The 17,704-nt window shown below is 39.9% G+C and overlaps 1 protein-coding gene across 7 annotated transcripts in view; it reads right to left on the reverse strand.

The window, feature by feature from the left end:
* Positions 1 to 7,257: 7,257 nt before the first annotated feature.
* GANC (glucosidase alpha, neutral C) overlaps positions 7,258 to 17,704 on the reverse strand; it is a 73,830-nt gene continuing 63,383 nt past the window's right edge. For all 7 annotated transcript variants that reach the window (XM_042942285.1, XM_042942287.1, XM_042942282.1 and 4 more), the window contains 5 exons: positions 15,664 to 15,738; positions 13,128 to 13,241; positions 11,808 to 11,920; positions 8,332 to 8,435; positions 7,258 to 7,742 (listed from right to left, as the gene is read on the reverse strand). In XM_042942285.1, coding sequence (XP_042798219.1) covers positions 7,633 to 7,742; positions 8,332 to 8,435; positions 11,808 to 11,920; positions 13,128 to 13,241; positions 15,664 to 15,738 — 516 coding nt within the window. In that variant the 3' untranslated portion in view covers positions 7,258 to 7,632. The remainder of the gene's footprint in view (positions 7,743 to 8,331; positions 8,436 to 11,807; positions 11,921 to 13,127; positions 13,242 to 15,663; positions 15,739 to 17,704) is intronic.

Here is a 17,704-nt window from a genome sequence, read left to right on the forward strand (position 1 = left end):
GTGCAAGGTGCTATTCACTTTGCTCTATCAATCGTTGTGGATGAAACCCCCTCAGATTAGTGGGTCCAAACACAAGGTTTATTCAGCTGCCTCATGCCATCAGGGAGAAATCCAATCTGAGCCCAAGAACAAAGGGCAGATAATGAACAGCTGTGCATTTCGATTCCCAGAAGTCTCGTCAAGGATAAAGAACTAGCTTTTATAACATATTTCAGGCAATGTCACACGCTATCTGAGGTTGGAATGGTTTCTTTTGCACCAACAAGGCCAATCAATGGCTTTGTATCACTGTCTTTTCCATCAATAAATATTTCTTTTTTTTTTTAATGTTTATTTTTGAAAGACACAGAGACAGAATGCCAGTGGGTTAAGGGCAGAGAGAGAGGGAGACACAGAATCCAAAGCAAGCTCCAGGCTCCAAGCTGTCAGCACAGAGTCCGATGCAGGGGTCGAACTCATGAACTGTGAGATCATGACCTGAGCCAAAGTCGGACCCTCAACCGACTGAGCCACCCAGGTGCCCCAATAAATATTTCTTTGATTCAACTCTATTGGAGGAAATGCATTTGCTTATAACACCCATCATTCATTGAGCGTCCACTGTGAGCTAGCCTCTTCATATAGTTTTTAAAACTTTTAATTTTAAAGCAATTTTAGATTTACGAAAGAGTTACAGGATAGTACAGAGTTTCTGTATACCTTTCGCTCGGCATCCCCTAGTGTTTACACCTCATGTAACCATGGTAAATGATCAAAACTAAGAAATTAGTTTTGGTAAAATAGTATTAACTAAACTACAAGACATATTTTGATTTGATAGTGTTTCCACTAATGGTTTTTTTCCCTCTTCTGTTACAGGATCTGATCCAAGATCCTGTACTGCATCGTAATGTCTCCTCAGTGTCTTCCAGTCTCTGATGGTTCCACAGTCTTTGCCTCTCATGACTTGCTACTTTTGAAGAGTACTTGGAAATCACATTGTAGATTGTCCCTCAACTGGAGTTTGATGTTTTTCATATTATTAGACTGAGGTTATGGATTTGGGGGAAGAGTATCATAGAAGTCATGCGCCCTTCTCATTTGGGGATACAGGATCTAGAGGTGTTTTATCACAGGTGATGTCAATCTTGATCACCTGGCTAAGGTGGTATCTACCACGTTTCTCCAAAGTAAAGTTACTATTTTTTCCTTTCCACACACATAGAATATTTTAAATCTGTAGGACAACCTTGCAGGTTTGATTAATGCTATTTTACAACTGAGGAAACGCGAGATATCTGCCGTAATTTTACAGTGACATCATGGAAAAGTCACAGAATTTTAGAAATGATCTCTTTTCTTTAAGAGATGAGGAAACCAAGGCCTGGAGAGATTAAACGGCATGGCCAAGATCACTCAGTTCGCTGCAGAACCAAACCAGACCCCAGGTTTTCTGATTTCCAGGGAGCGACTAAAGGCATAACTAGGACTCTAATATGTGAAGTAGGCGTAAGAACACTGGATCCTTGCATATAAATAGTGAGGGCTCCCCTTCCCTTAGCTCTGATTGGAGAGGAATCTAATACCACAGCCCTGCTGGAAACAACTGTCAAGAAGCAGCTGTAGAATTCTGGCTGGCCTTTCTGTGGCACTGCAGTCTTTTGCAAGGTTGGTCATAAGACAGGCAGATCTGATATCAGATGCCAATTTCACCTAGAATGCTAGTTATATGGCCTCTATTGTCTGTGGTTAATATAGTAATCTGTTTCCAGTGGAGCTGCAGGTGGCTTTCTAGGCCCGGGGCTAAGAAGTTATTTTAGTCTAGGGTGCTGCCCCTGGAATTTACGCAAGGCATTCAGAGGGGTTGGTAGGTGAAAATCTTAAAAGCAGAGTGGAAAGCTTGATATGGTCATAGGAATTCCATTATCCAGAACGCTCTTAGGTAAGATGGTCAATTATGGGCAAAAATTCATTAAGCTCCAGATATTTATGTGTTTGTCTTTCTGCTGCCTATCATTATGATAGTCTGCTACTGAAAGAGATGTGAGAAAGTGAAAGAACTCTGCACTCAGCCCAAAATTCCAGACTTGCAGTCTCCTCTAAGGCTATGGCAATCTGACTCACTGGTTTTAGTTAACCAGGATATAGGGCTCGGCGCAACTTTAAGACAAACTCTTGGCAACAATCTACCCTTTCTCCTCTAGGGAGCAGTTAGGAGGATGGCCTGATCTGGGATTGGTTCTGGTGATGCTGACACATGGAAGTTCACCTGGTTCTGAAGTGAGCTGTGCCTGGAGCATAATTAGTCCTATAGGTCAATCCTAAGTGTAACCAACCTCCTTGGGCATTCTCAGAGAATGTCTTGGTACCAAACTGGAACCTACTTCTTGGGATCACTTCTTTGAGGAACTGACAGCCTCAGATCCACCATTGCCAGGATCTGCTGGATAACTCAGATCTGGGAAGAGTAGGACGGTGACCAAACTGGCCTTCCAAATGCATGAAGGACTTTCTCTGGCCACGATGCTAGTCATCTGCCCGAAATAAATGCCCCCCTAAACATGTATTCTATTTCTTCGTGTGAACCCTTCCAAAGGTTCTTTGGTCAGCTCCCGCAGTCAATTAAGACCTCTGTGGTGAAGCAACATACAGTGCTGCCACAGTGTGGGTGTGTAGGGTCAGGGGCTGCTGGCCTGCTGCTCAGAGTGTAACTGAACTCAAGGGCGTTGCCGCTTGATGTGCATTAAGTTGAACACAACCCAAGGAAGTGCTGAAAACAAAGAACTTTGTATTACTTCTTACAAGTAAGAAGACAGATAGCTCTGAAAGTACTGTCTTCCTGTGGGGTTAGTACAGGAAGCTTTCATTCAATGTATTAGGGGGCAGGGGCAGGGAACTTGCATATATATTAGGAGCCTTATATTCTATTCTTAGCATTTTGGTTCAACTGCGTATAACTCACATGTCAACATGCTAATGCACATGCTGTATGTTTGAAAAACAGCAGAACACTCAGCCCAAAGGAGGAGATCTGGTATTATAATGAGCCAAAGTTAACTTTAGGACCACTCAGGGAGGCTTCTGCTCAGGTCCACAGTCCAAACTGGCCTACACTGGCTCGCACAAGAGGCTATCAGGTGAAAGACCTAGTGGGGAGTCCCCTTGGCTGGCTGCTGGTTCTGCAAAACAAAACACATTCCTTCCCTGCTTTTATTCCTTCCCCCTCCTTCCTTCTGCTGAAGGCTTTCAGCCCTTAGATCTGAGTAACTCCCCTTGGTATCCTAGCTAACAAGAGGATGCTGTTTGTGTCCCTGAAGTAGAGGACGCGGCTTGGCCGAGCACTTCTCAGGTGGAGAACAGCTGATCCGAGGAACATTCTGAAGTGGTCTGCAGCATCAGAATCAAGGTATCTTCTTTTTTAAATCCATTTGCTTCACCCTATTTTATATGCCACAGCTTATAAGCTTTTACAGTAACAGAAAGCAAACATTTAAAAGCTGTTAGATCCTATAGAGATATGGCCCAACTTTTTGTTTTGAAAAAGTTTAAAACTTAAAGTGGAAAATATAGCGTAAGGAGTTCCTATATACCCTTCATCCAGATTCTTCAATCATAGCATTTAAATACATTTTGCCTTCTCTCTTTGTCAGACATAAATAAAATTTTTTTCTGAGCCATTTGAGAGTAACTTAGAGATGGGATGACCCATTACCCTTTAATACTTCAGTATACATTTCCTAAAAGCAAGGAAATTCTTCTATGTAATCACAGGATAACCCTCAAAATTAGGAAAATTACCACGTAATCAAAAGATCCCATCTAAATTTTGCCAACTGTCCCAATAATGTCCTTTATAGGCCCAGATTCCAGCCCAGGATCACATATCTGTTGTCACGTCTCTTTTGTACCCCCTTCAATCTGAAACACTTCCTCAGACCTGTTGTTTTTCATGGCCTTCACATTTTGAAGAGTATAGGATGTCCTTCAGTTTCAGTTTATGATAATGTTTACATAAATGAAATCACTCAGTAAACATTTAACAAAAACATACTTCTATGTTGATATACATTAAGGCTGTTATTTAATAATTGTACAGTATTCTGCAGTATGAAAGGGCTATATTTAACAAGTCCCCTGTTAAAGAACACTTAGCTCATTCCTAGTTGTCCACAGTGTAAACCACATTGCAATTAGGAGCTCTGAGCAATTCATCTGGTTTATCTAAAGTGGAATCGATGGGTTAGAGTATGCAAATGTAAGGTTTTGATATTATTGCCAAATACTCATCCTGGTAGATTATCCTTATTTATAATTCCACTAATGATGCATGAGCAGGCCTATTCGCTACACTAATATCAGTGCTGGACATTTTCACTTTTTGAATCTTGGCCAGTTGGGGGAAAAAATCATTTCTTTGATTATGACTGAGGCTGAGCACTCTTCATGCTCATTTTGTCTGTTTTACTTTCTTTTATGAATTACCTTTGCCTGTTTTTCTGTTGGGCACTTTCTGATTTTAAACGGATTTGTCAACTCATTCCTGGCACATTATGCATTTGAGAGCTTTGTTTCAATCTCTGTTGAATATTCTTTTGGGGGGGGCTTTTTTTTTAACTTGTTTTATTTATTATTTTTAAAAATTTACATCCAAATTAGTTAGCATATAGTGCAACAATGATTTCAGAAGTAGATTCCTTAATGCCCTTTACCCATTTAGCCCATTCCCCCCCCCCCACAACCCCTCCTGTAACCCTCAATTTGTTCTCCACATTTATGAGTCTCTTCTGTTTTGTCCCCCTCCCCGTTTTTATATTATTTTTGTTTTCCTTCCCTTATGTTCATCTGTTTTGTCTCTTAAAGTCCTCATATGAGTGAAGTCATATGATTTTTGTCTTTCTCTAATTTCACTTAGCATAATACCCTCCAGTTCCATCCACGTAGTTGCAAATGGCAAGATTTCATTCTTTTTGATCACTGAGTAATACTCCATTGTGTGTGTGTGTGTGTGTGTGTGTGTGTGTGTGTGTATCACATCTTCTTTATCCGTTCATCCATTGATGGACATTCAGGCTCTTTCCATACTTTGGCTATTGTTGATAGTGCTGCTATCAACATGGGGGTGCATGTGTCCCTTCGAAACAGCACACCTGTATCCCGTGGATAAATGCCTAGTAGTGCAACTGCTGGGTCGTAGGGTAGTTCTATTTTTAGTTTTTTGAGGAACCTCCATACTGTTTTCCAGACTGGATGCACCAGCTTGCATTCCCAACTGTTGAAAATTCTAATTCTTACTTGAAATCCAGTTTCCTGAGAACACATATCAAGAATTAGCCACAACCAACAAGGTAACTGAACACCTGCAGGCCAACCCATGCCCACAGAACGCTCTGGTAACAGCTGCAGAAACAGGAGGCAGGTGAAGTGTGAGAAGCCGTAAAAGCAGAGAACAATGAACACCCAGACTGCATTTCTCTCCACTCTGACTCTCGGAGAACTTTTCAGTACCATTCTGCGTCAAGACAGAGCAGTTTCATTCCTTTCTCCAAAAAATATTTTACATGGAAGAATAAATGCAATACATGTTAATCTAAAGATAGGTCTTAATTATTCAGCTTCACATGCCATTAAAAACCATCATCATGTATTAGGTAAAAGCACCCAGTTTTCAGGTTAAGTCTTACTGTAGGTTGCTAAGGGAAGTTCGAAGCTGGGAAATACGGCTTCAGCTAATGTAGACTTCTTCCTTTCTCCTGAATTGCAAGACTTACAGAAATAGCAAAGAATCTGTGAATGTCTATGTGGTGTGGTGCAAAGCTGAAATCTCAACTGATATAATGCAATGTGTCCACAAGGAAATGCACAATGTTTGCTACATCTGGAGGGAAGAGTCCTGTCAGAAAAGTAAATCGGAAACAAATACATTAAATTCTCACTTTTTAATCAGTCAAATCCATCAGTTAACTAATTGTAGCCATTGGTTACTGAAAGGCAAGTATAATGGTGCTCTGGCAGACAGAAGACAAATATGCTCTCGAGGAACATGCACTCTAGCAGGGGAACAAGATAGACAAAGCTGAAACATTAAGGGACTGCCTTGAGGATGCTGGGAGAGCGCATATTATAAGTGGAACAGCATTTCAGAGATGAGCAAAGTAACCGCGCATGGGTCCAGGGGTGTGGGGGTGACAGAGGATTTAGATAGGCTTAATGGAAAAGTGGCATTTGAGTTGGGCCTCAATGGATGGTAAGAGCTGCATGGGAAGGGGGAAAGTGGTGGATAATGGGGCCCAGGGCACAGAAGGCACAGAGGTGGCAGTTGTCAAGTCGCTCAGTGGAGGAAACATGAAAACGTGCTGAGCACACGAGGCTGCCCTACAGATGCAGTAACAGGCAGCAAAGAGGCACTGGTGTCTCCAGAGCAGGAAGCAGCCGGAGGAACTGGTGTTCCATAATGCTTTTTAGCCCATGCCAAGCCATATGGGGGACCAAGGGAGAAAGAAAACTTAGTAGTACTGATCCTGTCTTTATTTAAAATTTTGATATTTTGTTCATCATGGATTATTTTTTGCATTAATTTTGATTTTGAAAAATACTACACTGAAATATTATTTATTTTGATTATTGCATTTTTTTGGTACCCCCTTAATTTTGTGCCTGAGGCAAGAGTTTTTGTGCCTGACTTACCTCACCCTCATCCCAGCCCTGTGTTCTATTTCTGAAGTTCAGTTGTGGGGACATGGGTGTTCATGTTATTATTAATTATAAAATATAGCTTACTCATGTTACAAATCTTCTGTGGTCAGTAAACAGTATTTAAGAAAAACAATTAAGGTAAATTAGGATTTTAAGAAGATTAATTGGGAACTTTGAAGCCCAACAAGCACAACAGGGAAAAGAATCCTTTGTGCTTCACAGTCAATCTTTAGGGGAGAATAATTCCCTGTTGCTTCAGCGTATGCAGTGCAAGCAGAAAAGGGTGGTTTTGCCCACATCTAAGTGGGTGAAAGATGACCGAGGGGTATGAGAGGCTGCTGTCCCCTTGGAGACAGGCCCTGAGTAGCTCAGCCACTGTAGCCAGACTGATCCTGCTGCATGGCCTGAGGCAAGCTTCCACAAATGGGCCACAAACAGTGGGTTTGGCCCACATCTCATATATAACAAATCCATCCAGGGCGCCTGGCTGGCTCAATCCGTAAAGCATGAAACTCTTGATTTCTGGGTTGTAAGTTTAAGCCCCACATTGAGGGCAGAGTTTAGTTAAACACACACACACACACACACACACACACACACACACACACACACACACACACAAAACCATCCAGCTGTGCTCAAAGAGAAGCTACTCATTGGGCCACAGTGCTGACCACAGGGCCACAGTCCAAGAAGCAATGGAAGATTGATGAACTCTATAAAAGTCTCAGGGCTACCTGCATCTAGGAGATGAGGTGGTGTTTGACCCAAAAAGTATTCCTAGTACCTCTAAAAATGTAAAACCTGAAATCTGTTTTTGTTAGTAAAGTGGTACCTAATGAAAGCTAATTGTTAGCCAGAGAAGTCAATTAGCACGCAGCACAAATATCAGAAAAGGCCAAGGGAAAGGCTGAAAGGTGCAGGCTGCTTCCTGAGCCCGTCACTGGGTGCACGTCACAGTTATTTGATGTGGACCTCCCAGTCAGCGCTGATGTTCAGTGACAGCTTCTCCAGGCTCAGGGTGGCCATTGTGGTACAATATGTAAAAACCACAGGCTCTTCTTTACCGTCTAAATATCAAGACAATAGCAGGAAAAGTTTGATGAATATCTAGGAGAGAAAGATCTTTCTTTCAAATATAAAATATTTCTGACTTGGTCATAAAACCTTAAGCCCCATGTAGGAAAATCCAGCTGAATAGCACTTTTACCCATGGACTTCCATGAATTTTTTGAAGATTAAACCCTCTATCATTTTGAGTGCAAGATTGGTTGAAAAGGAGTTGTAAGGAACAAAGAAGTTCAGCAGGTAAGAAAGGATATATCCTTTTAAGAAACTCCATAAACATGGGTACAATTCTCTGCAGCTTCAGACAGCTACAGTTAAACAAAATATTCAGAGAAGTTACAATATTTTTCAAGCCCCAAATAATTTCCCTTAGAAAAATGTTAACATCTTATAGTTCGTGGAAAGACCAGTCGATGAGGAGAAGCAGGGTGGCTTTGCTCCTTTTAGACACCTGGGTATTTGACCAGTGTATTTCAGAAAGTACAGGGTCCACTCAGTTGAGCACACGACATCAGTTTTGGGACTAATCATCTCTTCACTGGGTGAAGAGATACTTCCATGTTTACAAAAACAAATGAACTGTTTCCTCACCAGATGAATGGGTGGTCACAGAAGATGGCTGCTTCTTGAGGCCAAGGACGAAGACCCGCTCCACCACACACTTGCTGGGATGATGACCTCTTTTGTCAGCACAACTGGAATAGATGCAAAGGGCATTAGGAAAAGGAGGAGAATAGGGGTTTGGACTGGTTACTAGGTCAACATCCCAGCCTTGTGGGTTCCTCTCCCATCTTTCCCTATGGAGGCAAGAACAATACGGTTGTCACGTTTACTAAGATGAAGAGAAGGAAAAAGATAATTCCATGTGCTGAGGACTGCCTAACCAGTAGACAAACCAGTCTCCCTTTGACAAGCCATTTGGAGAGATATCACCTAAGGACACTGAAGTCACAAATGTGACTTCGACACTGCAATCAAATTAAGAACTCAGATATTTAATCACTTGTTGAATGGGGCAATACATGGGATTAATCAGAACTTAAATTGAATTCTTTTTTATGTTTTAGAGAGGGAGGAAAAGGAAGATGGAGACAATAAGGAAGGAAGATTCATGGAGTGACTGAAATATACTCCAGGGAAATTCCAGACCAAGATGGCAACACAAGAGGTCCCTGAATTTCCCTCCTTTCATGGAGATACTGAACGTAAAGCTACAGGTGGAGCAATTCCCTTCTGGAGATACAGAAACTACCTGAGTGACTCCCACACATTGAGTGACTGCGAAAATATCCACATCGAAACAGGTAGGAAAGGCTAAGACACACTCTCACTCCCTACCCCCAGGGCAGTGCCATACAAGTGGAAGGGGAACTCCCAAATCCCAACTTCTCCCTGAAGAGTGAAGGGCTTGGACCACACTTCTAGTACCCCAGTTTTAAGGCCTCCCACCTGAGATATGAGCCCTCAAACCACCTATCAATAATTACTCCAAGTGTATTTGAACGAAATTCTCCAATCAATGGAGACACGGCTGCTGAGTGGTTAAAAAGTCAATACCCAGCTACCTATAAGAGACCCACTTCAGCTTTAAGGAAACATACAGAAGGAAAGTGAAGGGATGAAAAATGATATTCCATGCAAATGGAGATCAAAAAAAGGCAGAGCTACCTATGTTTATATCAAACAAAACAGACTTTATGCCAAAAACTGTAATAAGAGACAACAAAGATCATTATATAATGATAAAAGAGTCAATTCATTAAGAGGTTATAACATTTGTAAATATTTATGCACCCGATATCAGAACACCTAAATATATAAAGCAAATATTAGTAGATCTGAAGGTTGAAATAGACAGCAATACAGTAATAGCAGGGGACTTCAGTGCCCCGCTTTCAACTATGGATAGATCATCCAGACAGAAAACCAATAAGGAAAACGTGGACTTAAACTACATGGTAGACCAAATAGACTTAATAGATATATATAGAACATTCCATTCAGTAGCAGCAAAATACATATTCTTCCCAAGCACACATGGAACATTCTCCAGGATAGACCATATATTAGACTACAAAATAAGTCTTAACAAATTTAAAAAGACTGAAATTATATCAAGCATCTTTTCTAACCCTAATAGTAGGAGAGCAGAAATCAATCACAAGAAGAAAACTGGAAAAGTCACAAATCCTTGGAGATTAAATAACATGCTCCTAAACAACCAATGTGTCAAAGAGAAGTCAAAAGGGAAATAAAGTATCCTAGACAAAGTAAAATGGAAACACAACATATCAAAACTTACAGGATGCAGCAAAAGCAATTCTAAGAGGGGAGCTTATAGTAATAAATGCCTATATTAAGAAAAAGAAAAGACCTTAAATAAACAATCTAACTTTACACCTCAAGGAACTATAAAAAGAAGAACAAACTAAGCCCAAAGAAAGTAGGAGGAAGGAAATAACAAAGGTCAGAGTGAAAATAAGTGGAACAGAGGCTAAGAAGACAATATGAGGTCAATGAAACTAAGAAATAATTAAAAAACAAATAAATAAGCTGGGGCACCTGTCTGGCTCAGTCAGTAAAGCACGTGACTCTTGATTTTGGGGTTGTGAGTTTGAGCTTCACCTTGGATGTAGAGATTACTTACATTAGAAAAATAAATATAAACAAAATAGACAAATCTTTAGCTAGACTCACCAACAAAAAGAGGACTCAAGTAAGTACAATCAGAAACTAACATATCACTATATGTTAACTATACTAGAATTTAAATAAATAAATACATAAAATAAGAAATGAAAGAGGAGACGTTACATTTGATACTTCAGAAATACTAAGGATCATAAGAAACTACTAGGAGTAATTACACACCAGTAAAGTGGATAAGCTAGAAGAAATGGATAAATTCCTAGAAACATACAAGCTACCAATACTGAATCATGAAGAAATAGAAAATCTGAACAGGTCAGTTACTAGTAAGGATAGTGAATCAGTAATAAAAGACTGCCAACAAAGATAAGTCCAGGACCAGATGGCTTTGCTATTGAACTCCATCAAACATTTAAAGAATTATCAGTCCTTTTCAAACTCTTCCAAAGAGTGGAACACTACCAAAGCTAGCAAGGATACTTATAAGAAAAGAAAATGACAGGCCAATATCCTTGATGAACACAGATGCAGAATTCCTCAACAAAGGATCATACACCATGATGAAGTGGGATTTATTCCTGGGATACAGAGATGCTTCAACATTGGCAAGTCAATAAATGTGATACAGTACATTAATAAAAGAAGGATAAAAATACTATGATTATTTCAGTAGATATAGAAAAAGCATTGGAAAAAATTCAACAGCTTTTCATGATAAAAATTCTCAACAAATTGAGTATAGAATGAATGTATCTCAACATAATAAAAGCTGTTTTGACAAGTGCACAGCTAACATCATACTCAGTGGAGAAAAGCTGAAACAACATCAGAAAGAAGACAAGGATGCCGACTCCTCACCATTTTTGTTCAACATAGTACTGGACACCCGAGGTAGAGCAATTAGGCAAGAAAAAGAAATAAAAGGCATCCAAATTGGAAAGGAAGTAGTAAAATTGTTTCTATTTGCAAATGGAAGGAGAGGCTGGTTAAAGGGTACAAACTTTCAGTTATAAGATGAATAAGGTCTCAGGATCTAACATATAAGATGGTGACCATAGTTGACAATACTATATCCTATAATTGAAATTTGCCAAGAGAGTAGAACTTAAGTGTTCTCACTAAAACAGAACAAGACAACAAACAAACAAAAAAGGTTTGTGAGGTGATGGGTGAGTTAATTAACTTGATGGTGGGAATCCTTTTACAGTATATACGTACAGCAAATCACCATCTTGTACACTTTAAATACATTACATTTTTACTTGTCAATTATATCTTAGTGAAGCTAAAAAAAAAAAAGTACTCCACAAATGGCCTTCATCATTACTTTCTTTAAATAGTACCTTAAAACAACAGCTGTGCTTTTGAGGATAGCATAATTTATTTAAGAAAGCACACAGCTTTTTAGCTGCTATTACCTGTTGGTCAAAACACCTGACAAGAATGAAAACTTCCTATGCAAGAATTGCTTCTGGTGGAGGTACTGGAATGAATGGCCATCGTCGAGATAGAGTTCACCCACGGCAGAACCCTGGAGAGTGAATCATAGGGAGAGAATGTGCTTATATAATAGCTTACTAGGAAAAGAATGTCACCCACTAGAGGGATTAAAAAATCTGTGAAAAATTTTATTAAACAAAAGCTTACTATTCAAGCTGCACAATGTAGTCATACAAATATATACATTCAGTGCCCATTGGAGAATTAATATGAATAAGGAAGTCACATAAGAGGAGCACAAAGAGACCTTGCTGAAAAAAATTTAAACTACGAAATATGGTCAGTGGCACAGGTGGCTTCTTTGAAAATAGTATCTTAAAATGAGACGACAGGTCAAGAAAAGTTCACACAATAAAACGAAGCTAAAAAAAATGTAGTATATAATGGAGGAGATCAACTATCTTTAGAAACCCTCCATTTAGACAATGGAAGTTCCTTCTTCGTTTCAGTAGGAGGACCAATTTGGCATGTCAAACAATGTCACAGCACTCCATATGGCAGTTTATTGTTATTGACAATGTTTGATGTGCTATGGATCTCGAGTCTCTTGTATTTATTCTGTGGTCTGAGACTCATAGTTTGGTCCAAGAAGACATGTCTAAGTAAAGTAGATGGAAAAGAAAGATGTAAGAAAAATAAAGTTTAATTATTTTATAATATTTGTGCAAGAGTAAGAATTTGTGTTGGAAGTGTATTTGGGCAAAAGGATAAGAAAGAAATCTGCTATAGGTTTCATTTGGCTCAAAAGATCTTCTGAAAAGGACATACAAATTCTGGATCCTTCTAAGCTTTACCCCAGGAAATTTTAGTTGTTTGAGCCATCTGATGAGAACAAAAGTCATTGGGTGAGGTCGGTGTTGCTGAAATGTTGCATAGATACAGGTACCCTCTTAGAGGAGACTGAATTTTAGGGCTAATCCATGTGGCAGGCTGACTATGCCCAGTGAGCATTTAGTCCAGTGGTAATCAAGGCCAAGCTGCAGAGCACCAAGGTCATGATGCTCCAGAGGAAATTGCTAACATTTCTAGTTCTCAGAGTTCTCTTAAGTACAATTCCATGAAAGTCAGACAAGCTGGACAGTGAATCTGAAATGTTTCAAAACATCAGAAACACCCATCCCATAACTAACTGGGGTGTATCATTTTTAAATACTACCACATACTCAGAAGGCTACTACTCCTGTAAAGAGATAAAGTAGTAACGAATGAGTTGTGTAAAGGTAACATTTTCCAAATACCTTAGTGCTGAGAGCCACCCGGAGTCCATATGGGGAATCAGTCATGTAGCCTGTGGATTTTCCTATAGTTGTCTTTATGGGCACTATACTTCCACCTCGTTGAAACACTGGTATCTATAACAGAACAATACTCTTGGGGAAGGAGCATTTGTAAAAGGCAATCTCAAAGTAGAATCTAAAAATACTTCATGGTACAAGACTCACATTCTTTTTAAAAATTTTTTTACAACATTTAGTTATTTTTGAGAGACAGAGTGAGACAAAGCACGAGTGGGGGAGGGGCAGAGAGAGGAGACACCGAATCCGAAGCAGGCTCCAGGCTCCAGAGCCCGATAATGGGGCTCAAACCCATGAATTGTGAGATTGTGGCCTGAGCTGAAGTCAGGCACTTAACCGACTGAGCCACCCAGGTGCTCTAAGATTCACATTCTTTACAAGTATAGACTCAACAGCAAAGTAAATTTGTGAGCACAGAGATGGAAAATATGGAAGCCCTGGCATTAAAAGGAAGAGTTCAAACACTAAAAAAAAAATGGTCCATTTTTTAATTCTTAGGGAAACTTTTCACCCTTCATCAATTTGTTACCTCTTCTGCCTATCCTATCAGTAGTTCCTGTTTTGTACTTTTAATTTGCTTGTCAACATAGTACACATGTTTCACCAGGGCCCTGCTAAGGAGTGAGTTTTTCTGCCTGTGTAAGTAGGCCCACATGTATGTACGTGTGCCTATAAAAAATTATAGTTTCTTGGCTTCAGGGAGATGACTTTGTCCTTACTCACTAGAGTCCATACCCTTCCTGCTCCCTGCTTTCCTAAGTCACCAGGATGCCTGATTCAATTCTGAGAGTAAATTTGTGAAATTTCTGTTATAGAAACCCCGAAAGCACTTTAAGTGACTCTAACAACAGTGTTATAGACATGGCCCATACCTATGGTTCTTCTGGAGTGGCATTCCCAGCACAGAAAGCCCAGGAGGTCTCCTGCCTCCCCATACAGTCCTCTGTAAGGAAGCTCCCTAGATCACATGGGGGCTTGTACTTCACTGAGTAAAGTACCAGAGGGAGAAAAGTACACGAATACAGATGAAGTTGGGTGTGAGGGTGGAGTAGATAAGATGTCCACCTTCTGCCTGACTCACAGTTGGCAGCAAGGAGTAAAGTGCATTTATCTCCCCACCCTCATCAGCCCATCGCTTCATCTTTTCTTTTCTCAAAGACCGAGGTAGTAGGTTAGTACAGAATGGGCTCTGAAGTGGGAGTGCGGCTGGCCTGGGTTCTTATCTCAGTTCTGCCAAAATCTAGCCATAAGCCTGGACAAGTAATTTAACTTCTCTGAACTCAGGTTCTTCCTCTGTAAGCATGAGAGACTCAAGTCGATGAATGTTAAAGTCTCTTCTAGATCTGAAAGTTGAAATTTGAAATCATTTTATTATGGAGTTCATACTGCTGATGACAGCTTTCAAAAAACAACATCAATAAATGTTTCTTACTCTTAAAACTACTTAGGGCCTGCAGTAGTGGTTGTGATTTAGCTGCAAGAGCAAACTCCCCTTCACAAGTTCAGGTGGGATGGGCCCCTGTGATTCCAACATCGAAACTGACAGCCTTCCTTGCACCTAGAGGTCCAGGGTTACAACTGAAAACTCATGTTTTGTGACTTGGTCTGGTAGAAAGACATTCCATATGGTGTGTGTGGTGACCGGATTTTTACTCCATTTTCAGCGTTACTATTTTTCTTACACATACAAATGTAAATATATGGGAAAGAATTGTTTGTTCTTGATGTTTCATACCGTGAGACCAGGCTATATGTTTATTCTTTTTTTCTCACATTTTAACAGCTTTATTGGTATAATTTACATGCCATATGATTCAACCACTTAAAATGTACAATTAAATGTTTTTTAGCATATTGAGAGTCATGTACCCATCACCACAATCAATTTTGAAACATTTTCATCACCCTAAAAAGAAACTCTGTACCCATTAGCAGTCATTCCCCATTGCTCCCAAGCCCTCTCTCTGCCCCATCCCTATGCAACCATTAATCTGCTTTTTGACTCTCTCTATAGAAGTGTTGTTATGCAGAACACTATGTCCTTGGTTCTCGCTATGCAGGCACATGTTATGGACTGAATGTTTGTGTCCCGACAAGATTCATATGTTGAAGCCCCAACCACCAATGTGACTGTATTTGGGAACAGGACCTTTAAAGAGGTAATTAAGGTTAAATGAGGCCAAAAAGTGAGGCCCTGATCTTATAGGACTAGTGTCTATAAGAAGAGACACCAAAGAGTGCATGCTCTCCCTCTGCCATGTGAGGGCAAAGAAAGAAGGAGGCTGTCTACATGCCAGGAAGAGAGTCCTCAGCAGGAAATGAATTGGTTGGCCCCTTAATCTGGAACATCTGGCCTCCCAAACTGTGAGAAAACCAACTTCTGTTGGTTAAGCCACCCAGTCTATGGTGTTTTATCACGGCAGTCCAAGCAGACTGATAGAGCACAGTAGGTAAAAATTACAGCCTGAAAACAACTTACAGTGTCCAAAGTTACTGGGATCTTCACAGTACATGCTCCTTCCCAATGAGTACCTGTTTTAGAGTCATACCAGACCTGAAAAGGAACAGATCCTAATGAGAGACAGTATATGAGCAACTCTGCTCACAATTTCATTATTCAGTAAAACATCCATTTATCTGGATTTCAAATACCCAGAAAGCTAAAAAAAAAATAGGCACAATTTTTTAAAAATCTGGAGTAGAAGTTAGGAAGAACATATGCTTTTAAGAAGGTCCCAAAGGACTAACCTAGTACCGTGATAGATTAAGTTGACTGAAAGGCCACTTATTTGTCCATCTGTCCATCCAAAAGTTATTTATCGAACAATCTGCCACATGCCCAGCACTGCTAGGCATACGTGAGTGAACAGAAACACAGAGTTCCTGCTGTCATGGATTTTATAATTTGGTTGTTTTATAAACTTACTGTGTGTAGCAGTAAAAAAAGACGATGGAATAAAGGAAAAGCAATAACGAAGAAAAGCACAGTGCAAGCAAATACATTATAAATGAGTGGGAGAAAAGGAAAGTGTCAGAGAAGGAAACAGGTTTTAGAGAAAGGCAAGTGGAAACTTGGATTGCTACTATGATATCATTTTTTTTTTAAAGCAGAGTAAGATTCACTGATAAGGTTCAAATTCTTATCTGGGATCCTCATCAAGGAGGTTTAGTTGCTGAAGTTAACAAGAAGGTCCTACAAAGTAATTTGATGGAATAAAATCCTTAAGATCCCAGCAGCAGCAGCATGGAAACAAAAACCTCTTTTTCTCTCTTCTAGCCGTATAATTTCTGGCAGCCAAGGAGTCTATTTCGCAAGTTCACCTCCTGGGATTACCACATCCTTTATATAGCTGCACTGTTAACTCTGTCACCGTCCTGCTGTGAATGTGAGAGGGCTGTGACTTGACCATCCTCAGCTACAGGGAACTCTTAATTCAACTGGATCAAACCCACCTTGTCTCTATGTATTATCCTTGGCTGGATTCAATTTGCTAATGTTTTGTCAAGGATTTCTGCATCTGTGTTTATGAGGGATATTGTCATAGCTTTCTTTTCTTATAATGTCTTTCTTTGGCAAATTGCAGTACCTTTAGATAAAGAGTAGTGGGAGTGAAAGGTAAAACAAAACAAAACAAAAAAACCCCAAAAAACTGGCTTAAATAAGATTTTGGAATTACCTGTCTGTCATTTCCGGAACTAATTAGAATAAGGGGTATAGAGTATGTGCTCTGGTAATATATACAAACATCCCCAGCCTAGGAAGGGTAAACTGATATAAAGTACCATGTAGATCAGACCTAGTGCTCAGTCACCAAGCTCCTCACTAAGTACTTACTAAAGGCCTTCTACCCATCAGATACCCATCTAGATGCTGAGGATATAGAGTAAACATAACAGATGAAAATCACCGCCCTTAAGAAGCTAACATTCTAATGGGAGAGAAAGATAATAAACAAAACATGTAAGTAAATATCCAGTATGTTAAAGGTGGCAGGTTCTGTGGGAAAACTGAAGGATGAAGACAGGCTGGACAGTACCAGGGGCAGTGGGAGTGATCTGTAATCTTAACTAGGTGGTCAGAGAAGGCCTCACTGAGAAAAAGCTATTTGAGCAAAGACTTTAAGTAGAGGGAATGGGCCATCTAGAAATATGAGGAAAAGTGACAACAAGGGACGTTAGGTAGCCCCCTTGCACAGTGCGATGTTATACTAGCTGACTGATGAGGTCAAGGACTTGGCTCTCCAATCCAGGGTCTGTGAAGATGTAATGAGAGAAACAATCATAGAACACTCTGGGAAATGATGTTGAAGGAATATGTTACACAGTCACAACGATGTGCTTGCAATGATGATAGATCATTAAGAACATGTTTTATTAGTTAAAAAATTAATAAAAAAATTTTGTGGCTAAGTCATGAGGGAACTAGTTCCTCTTAACAGGAGGCTGTTGCTTTATTGATTTTTTTTATTATTTTTTTTAACGTTTATTTATTTTTGAGACAGAGAGACACAGAGCATGAA

This window comes from Panthera leo, chromosome B3 (genome assembly GCF_018350215.1).
Source record: "Panthera leo isolate Ple1 chromosome B3, P.leo_Ple1_pat1.1, whole genome shotgun sequence".
In the NCBI taxonomy this organism is placed as follows: domain Eukaryota; kingdom Metazoa; phylum Chordata; class Mammalia; order Carnivora; family Felidae; genus Panthera; species Panthera leo.